Genomic DNA, 8638 nt, shown 5'->3' with positions numbered 1-8638 from the left:
AGGTGGTCCACTTAGGCGCAGCGGTTCCCGCGTGCGCACGGGAAGCCAAGTAGACGTAGAGCACAAAGCTATATCCATGGTACGACAACACGCATGAAGCATAAAGTTGCATCCATGCTCGACTACTCTCTCCTTATTCCAGCCAGATGCGGCACGTCAGCAGCAGCATCACGCGCCAACCTGCTGCTCCTGATGGCAGCGGGCGCGCTGATTTCCCCCTACAAGGGTGCATGGTCAAATCAGGACACAGCGACAGAGGCACAGGTAAAGAGCACGCGTGGGCGCTGCGCGGGAAAGCCGGACACGGAGCAGGCAGCAGGCACGGGTCATCCGGACACGCTGCTGGCACCGAAAGTCCTTTACCTACAAAGCATGCCTCTAGCATCGATGACATAAAAAAAAAGAAAAAAAAGGATAGTGGAGTTGATAGTCACACAGATGGTCTATTAACTTTTTAAGACTTAGGCCCTGATTTAGTTTCCATAAGTTAGATGATTTATCAAGTAAGGACTGAAAATCAGTGACTTATAAGTTATACATATTTGGTTGTAGATGACTTATAAGCCCATACCGGTTAAGTGAAAGGTGTGAGCCCCACGCAGAAAAGGGTGGCTTCTAAATTTTAAGCAGGAGTGAACCAGCTTATTTCTTATAAGCAGAGGTGACTTATAAGCTGGTGACGTTTGGCAAAATCAGCCACTTATTTCCACTTATTTCACTTTTCAACTTATAAGTAGATGACTTATTTGAACCAAACAGACCCTAATACAAGAGCGCCATGAAATTATTCAATGAGTTTGATGTTGATGACACCATCAATGACTTTGCATCAACAAATATTAGAAGAAAAATAAAACAAAACCATTATTATTAATAATTAAAAGGGCCCATTATTTTAGCTTCATACAGTGAAATTGCAATTCAGTTCTTGCTCATACAGTGAAAATTGCAATCTCTAAACCCAAATTAAGCTGCATACAGAAAAAATTGCAATTCGGTCTGATGCGTTCGTAAATCCTAAATACACATCCATGCTTTCGTAGGTTAGAACTGTAGTCTGAAATGTATTGACTGTATGACCAGCATATCGCAGTGATAGACCCTGGATGTAGACCAATTTTACATGAACTCCTTATGAGACAGATGGTGGAAGATTAAAATGAGTAAGAAAATTTTCACAGAAATGCGAGGCATAATTTAACTAGTAAGCCTACTGAGATTCAGCGACTTGCCTCTGTTGTTCCTGATCTCAGCCCTCTCTCCACTACAAGTGGATCAGTCAATCTGTTCAACTGATTGCTGCAATTACAGAAAATTCTGCACAACTATATGTTCGCACAATGCACATAATTTCCAAGTTCCAACCAATTAACTTCGTATAGCTACCAAACTTCATTGAAATCGACCTCTGGAAAACATGCTTCACATTACTCTCATGACTCATCTTAGGACGAATCACCCCCCAAACACAGAAAACTGGCCAAGGTGTGGCCTATCTATTTACAAGTAAGAGGCGGCCATGCTGCGCACATCTGTCGGCATGAAGGCCAGCACAATTAGCAGGATGAGCAGGCAGACCGGCAGCCACAGCAGCAGCGACGGCGGCGGCGGCAGCGGCGGCAGCACCAGCGGCAGTATGAGCAGCGAGACGGTGAGGCAGGCGAGCAGGAGGAACGCCCCGATGCTGAAGTAGGTGGACGCGATGACCTTCTTGTCAAGGAAATCCGCCTCCTGCTGCCGCTGCTGCAGGTGCCGCTTCACGGCATTATTCCTCTGTATTGCGCTCCCTCCTTCCATCGCGCTAGGTCGGCTTGCCATGTGTTGTGTTCTTTGGTGTACGCGAAGATCAGTCACGGCGAGTGGTTGCAGAAGTAAGCAAGAAGTGAAAGGCGGTGGGAGGACTCCTGTGTTTCTGAATGTTGCAATCAGATCTGAGCTCCGGTGATTGAATCGCCTGTCACTTGCTTTGGAAGAACTGCCCCTGAATCCAGAATACCTGTCAAGAGATGGAACACGAGTGTAAGAAGCTGAGTAAATCATGTGTTTTACCAACCAAATGGTCTTTTGAGCTGTCATTATGAACGTGATATTTACTTAGCAAGGACGCCGTCGTAATCGCCTAGAATTTCTATAGCGGCGAACAAAGTTCAAACCTTTTCCCCCAGAAATTTTCAGGTGAAAAATCGCTACTTTGAAGAATCCGAAGAACCCAATCAAAAGAAAGATGAAGAATCACCCAAACGTATCGAAATCACACAGCAGGAAAAGGTACCTTTAATCCTGAACCTCGCATTGTTCTCTGGTCCGCACTGTTGAACCACCTGAACAAGCACGTTCTCCCCTTTCTCTTGCTCCCGTGGGAAGGCAAGAATCCCTCTTTAACCCCTCCAGATCAAGAAAGAGATCTCAATAGCAGCGGCAGCAGCGGCAGCTGTGAAGAACTCCACGAAAGCTCGGATTCAGGAACCAGCAACGCCGCCGGACGGGACACTAACAGCGGGGGCGCGCAGAAGAAAACAGAGGGAAGCAGAGGGGGGATCCGGTGATAGCGAAGCTGGTATCTCCCGTGACGACGCCGACTCGACTCCTGCTGTAGCTCCTGCTCCCGGGGGGATGGATGGAGATGGAAACGGGGGGAGAGATTGAGTGAGCATGATGACGGACAGGGAGGACGACGGGTGGTCAATTTTATGCGTGGGGGATTCCATTCGGAGCGCGGATTCAAATCTCGGAGGTCGGGGGGACGGAGGAAGGAGAGGGGCGGATACATTGCATCCAAGAAGGCAAGGACCAACTTGGGTAGGCAATCCATGCAGCCAAAGCCAAGTGGTGGGGTGGAGTGCCGGCTGCCGGGTGCCGGTGGGACCCACATCCTTTCACCCTTTGGCAATTGGCAGCGACGGACCTGCCCGGTTGAGTTGAGTTTGAGCAACCTCTGTCTAATTGCGATTAGCGTTTCCTTCTCCTTCAGTTACCACACGTCTAGTCTAGAGTCTTGACTAATGTGGTGTATACTATTAGAGTAAAATATCTACTCCATTTGCTGGTCTCATGGTCTATGGCAAGATTATCGTGTATACACTCTATGTCAAAAAGAATGGACATTTCACTTTCCAACGAGTTAACCAATTTTAATTTTTCACCAGTTTTTTTCTCGAATACACAAAAGGTTTGTGTATCATTATATTAAGAAGAAGAGTTTAAACATACAGACGATGTGCCTCTATCGAGCGCCAAAGGAGGTCGACTTAAAACAGTCGTAGCTGCACCATCCTAGCAAATGACCTCTAGTTTCGATATTACATAAATTTTTTACCAAATTTATAAAAAAAATTCATAGTTAATCTATTTGAAAACATAAATTTTGATATTTTTTTTGATAAATCTAGTTAAATTTAAAATCGATTGACTTTTATGTTAAAAAGTTATGTTTAAAAAATGTTTGATTTTTTTTTTTGAAAAAATGAAATGTACAATCTTATACTTGTGAGTAAATAGTACTATGATATACGACATGTTTGTTCTTAGCATTGATGACGGAGTGGCAGATTACGAAGAGTTTCATTACGCATGCTGTTTCATTGGGATTCTTATTATCTCAAGACTGGTGTGACACGCAATCCACCCCGTAAAGACGGTTCGTCGTTGCTGCCAATCTACGTGTCGAATATATGTTGAGTTTTTTTTACCATTCATTCAAGGGCATAATATCTTCCTTTTGCAAAGATGTGAATATTTGTGCTTATCGGACGGATGTAACAGAAATCGACTAGCATGTACTCATTGAGCTAACCTAACTGCAGACTAGCGTTTTCTTCTTGACACATGTTGGCCTTATTATTGAGTACTGTATAGCATGGCTCCGTTCGTTTCGCTGAAAAAAGCCGAAACACTATTCCGGCTGATTTATTATGAGAAATAAATATTGTTCTGGTTAAAAAAAAATAAGCAAAAAAGACGGATTATAAGAGAAACGAACATAGCCTATATATTGTGATCTTTGAAAACTATTTTATTCGTGACGAAGATGAAAGACTATTTTGCTCGTAACGATCAGTGGCATTGTAAGTGTCCGAGATCTGGACTTGTCCTGTAAACAGTAATCGTCTTCAGGTGTTCTTACATATAAGTTATAAGGCTGCCTTAGCATATATCATATTTCGTTATGAAAAAACATATATCATATTCCTGAATTTAAAAAATCATCTAAACATACTAATCGACGTTACATTTGATTTTAGCATTGATCAAGACATTGTGGCGAAGCTTTAGATTATCTTTTTTTTCTTTCAAACACGTTAACACATCACATGTACGAAGGGCATGTACATTGCTAAATTTCACCGGTTCAGGTCTTCAGGATCTGTTTAGTTCAACTGGGAAAAGTTTATGTGACCTACGACGTGGAAAAGTTATAAACTGTGTTTAGTTCGAACAACTACCAAACATGCCCCTCTCGATCGATCTATCGATCTCCATTGAAACGGCCGTGGAACATCTCTATTTTCACCCATTTGCAAGAGTAGAATGCAAAAAACCGAAAGCAAGGGTCCAAGGTGCTATGGGAATTGCACAACGTGAAACCAGCTAGTTTCTTTAGGGAGGACTGGCACAGGAGACCAGCGAGCACGCAGCGCCCCAACAGCTGGCCCGGTTCGGCAAGGGGGCACCGCCCTTTTTCCCTTCTTTTCTTCGACGGACTTCAATGCAACGATCCAAAATATGAATGGGACCCTTTCATCATTATAAACATTATTGCAAAGCCCCTTGATCATTTTTTTTATCATTAATAGCATGATACTTTCTATAAGACAACACTAATAATATACTTGTCCTAATTGGTGTTAGCTGACCCCTACAAAATATAATGCCATCTAGTGTTCACTAGTATATTTAACAGATAATTAGTGGAGCTAATATATATAACCGGTCATTCTAATTCCTCGCTTCACCCTTGTGACAGCTTTCGATGGCACGTCACGTACTAATTAAAAAAAGTTGTAGCAACCAGGGACGGGACGAAGGTAGGAAAAAATTTAGGAGGAGCTAAACAACAACAAAACAATTAGTAAGAAAAGAGGTTCAGCAAATCTCAGCCCCTCCTACCTATACATCTACAGCTGAAATTTTAGACAGCGACTCTATGGGGCTTCGCTTACTCACGAGCGGTAGGAGGGGCTGGAGCCCCCCCTGACCCCACCGCTGGCTCCGTGCCTGGTAGCAACTGACGTGCGCAAGCTTTACTTGACAAATTAACAAGTGTGTACAGCATCAGAACACGTAGGACAAAGTTTGTTCAGGTCCTACATATATCACTAAGCCCTTATTTAGTTCTCCAAAAGTGCACTATACAAAAAGAAGATTTCCCGTCATATTAAACTTGCGGTATATGTATGGAGTACTAAATGTAGACGAAATCAAAAACTAATTGCACAGTTTGCTTTAGTTTTGTGAGACGAATCTTTTGAGCCTAATTAGTCAATGTTTGGACAATAATTCACAAATACAAACGAAATGCTACAGTGGAGAATCGTACACTATGCAAACTTTGCCAAACTAAACGCGTCCTAAAATTGTTTAAAAAAAATTATAACTAAATTCGATAACTGCCTTTTGGTCGTAATTCTTGGTCTCTTCGGGAGTGTGGAAGTAACATTTATTCTTCCAAGCACTTTTTGGAAAAGTCAGAAAGGCGAAATTTCTGCTGATGAAGGGTTCGTCTCCCCTGGCCACCTTTTTGGCGCATCTAGAGATCTCTTTCAGGCGAGTTCGCTCGCTTGCTTCCACAAATTGAAGAGTCACGTACTGTCTTCCTTGGCAATTCAATCTAACGTTTTAAAACGAGGTTCCTTCAAACACAAACAAATTACATATACTCGTTAGGTAGTTCATTTCATATCATAACTTAGAATTGACCTGATTGTTAACAAAAAAGAAAGTGACAATTTCTTTAAAGTTTCAATAAATCTACAAAAAAAAAAATATCTACAATAACAAATAAACTCAATATGAAGTCATATTGTATGATGGAATTAATGAAACTTTTTATATTGAAGACTCGATGCAAGTTTTTATATACCTAGTAAAAAAGTTACAGAATTCTAACTTTGGACAAAACTAAAATAATCTATATATTTCCTAAAAGATGGAGTAGCCTATATAATAGAAAAGTAGTATCTTCGTTGTGGATTTATGTGATAGGGGTGACACTTCCATTATTTACTATAAAGTAGTTATCGAATTCTTTCTTTCCGGGCTTGATTATGGCCATCAAATTCCAAAACTAGAATTTTTTTGTCATAAAACTATCAAAATCAAAAAACTTTGGTCATAAGGCTAGTTTTAAAGGTAGTTTTGCCTATATATTTTTAAATAGTAGTAGTAGTAGTAATAAAGTAAGTGCATCTAGCCCTTTTGATGGGTTTTGGTAGATTCAATGACAATACAATTAAAGGTATAACAAGTTTAGAATTGGTACTATTGAATTTGGGGAAATCTAATTGAGGCATAGCAATATTGAATTGGAATCGGCTCTCATAGGGGACAGTATGGCTGAAATCGAATCCAGTAGGAAGAGTAGATAAATTTGCAGTCACGTTTTTGACCGAAGGTGGTTCGAGGGTGGTGACAACCCCCCAAACTATCACTCCGGTAGTGGTTGTCGTAGTCGTGGCCAACAGGCCCAAATGCCGCCTTCGAAGAGGACGCACCTAGACCTAGGTGGGCGGGCGACGGCATCTTGAGTGGCACAGATCCATCCTCGGGAGAGGCCTGAGAGAGGTTGAAGCAGTGGTTCAAATCGGCAACTTTTGTGTCGACTTGGGGCCGCAATCGCTCGAATTCGTCCTTGACCACCTTGAGATCCTCCATGGAGGCATGAACGTAGTTGAGGCGGCGATTCCCTCAGAGATCCCCTTCGAACGCTCCTCCAATTTGGTGAGAATCAAGGCGGATTGCTCCTCCACCTTCATGGTAACTTGTGGACACGTGTTGTGCTTGTTTTGCGCTAGGATCTAGACGACTAATACCAGATGTTACGGTACTAGGTCATGATACTATATGCCTAGAGTATATGAGGTCCGATGGATAAGAACTCAAGCCACAGCTCACCACCAACTTCGGCGCGTACCAAATCAAGTTTTTTTTTTTGAAAGGAATTTAGAATTCAATTTTGCTTCCTCTCCTCTCACAACTGTAACTACAAGTATATTCTAGATATAACTGGGCTTGGACTACTTGTTCTATTCTGGGCCGATGAATCGTTGGCTGGCCTTCTTGGCCCGCCTGCCTCTAGAGCTCTTTTCCGCTGCTTGCTTGCTGACAGCTCGAACCGTGACAGAATCCACACACTCCACCCCCCTCCTTCACAAGAAGGTTCAGTGCACCTGCATTATTCATGAATCAGGCAGTAGTAGGCCTTTGCCGGGAAAGCGCGCCAGGTGGTGGCCCGTCAGGCACGCCGCGCATCACCATCACGTACGCCACCGTGTCCGTGCTCCCGGACCCGGAGGAAGACGTCAGACGTCACCGCGCATTCTCCAGTCCAGCCGCCCGGCCGCGTTCTCGTATCTTACGATTTGGCAGGCAGGCAGCACGATCCCGTGGCTCGCGTGATTTGCCGGCGATCAGCGGGCCTGGTGGTGGTGGGACGACGGCGGCCGCCACCGGGACACGGCCACTGCCCACGGGTGTGCCTGCCTGCCAACGAGTCGAGGCCGAGACTTAAAAAAAAAAAGGAGAGACCGTGCAAACTGCAGGAGACAAGACCTCCGTACTACCGATCGGTTGGTTTTCTTCCGTAGAGAATATAGCTATATAACACATGTAGATAACGAAACCTAATAAAATAACATATATAGTAAATATTTCAATAATTAAATATATCAAAAATCAATAAAACCTTTAAATAAATAGTTTAAAATAATAAAAATACTCTGACCAATATATGAATAACTAAAGTACCTAAAATTAATATGACTAACCTTTACATATCATTAATAATTATAAAATTAATATAATGTTATTAGCCAGAAAGATAAGTTTTAAATAGTTTAAACTAGAAACATATCACCCGTGTTGCTGTGAGAATTGTGGGTGAATTACAATGAAATACACTAAATTACTTATATGAAGAAATAAACTATTATCAATTAATTGTAGTGGATGGTGTGACATATTAATGGTAATAATTAAATGTATGTGATAGTGGACCGCAAATGTTGACTGCTTGCATGTCGAGAAAAAAATAGCTAGTGGGGTTTAACATTATAAGAGATATAGATATAGATATAGATATATATATAGATATAGATGATGCATATAATTTATATATTAAAATTGATACCATTTACATTAGTAATTAGTCATAGATATAAGGTTTTACAGGGTACTTTATTATTTGACGATACAGATATATTGGATATTTCACATTTTTTTAATACGGAAGTGGAATCGGACATAGAAAATTAACAAAAAAAAAGTTATATCATAATCAAATACAAATGGATATTCATAGTAATATTAAAATAAATATGGATATCGGATCTTTCAAATCTTTTAATATTTTGCCTATTACATTCCTTCTCAATTAACCAGGGCCGAGGCCAAATTCCTCTAAGAGTTTGGTCAAGCGGTCGGC

The 8638-nt window shown here is 41.7% G+C and overlaps 1 protein-coding gene across 1 annotated transcript; it reads right to left on the bottom strand.

The window, feature by feature from the left end:
* Positions 1-966: 966 nt before the first annotated feature.
* LOC136484849 (protein AUXIN-REGULATED GENE INVOLVED IN ORGAN SIZE-like) lies at positions 967-2763 on the bottom strand. The gene is made up of 2 exons (XM_066481811.1): positions 2273-2763; positions 967-1996 (listed from the first exon to the last, which is right to left on the bottom strand). The coding sequence occupies exon 2, from the start codon at positions 1816-1818 to the stop codon at positions 1501-1503; it is 318 nt and encodes a 105-aa protein (XP_066337908.1). The 5' UTR covers positions 1819-1996; positions 2273-2763; the 3' UTR covers positions 967-1500.
* Positions 2764-8638: the final 5875 nt, after the last annotated feature.

This window comes from Miscanthus floridulus, chromosome 10 (assembly GCF_019320115.1).
Source record: "Miscanthus floridulus cultivar M001 chromosome 10, ASM1932011v1, whole genome shotgun sequence".
Classification (NCBI taxonomy): domain Eukaryota; kingdom Viridiplantae; phylum Streptophyta; class Magnoliopsida; order Poales; family Poaceae; genus Miscanthus; species Miscanthus floridulus.
Note: the sequence above shows the minus strand (reverse complement) of the source record. Positions and strands in the feature narration are given on the sequence as shown.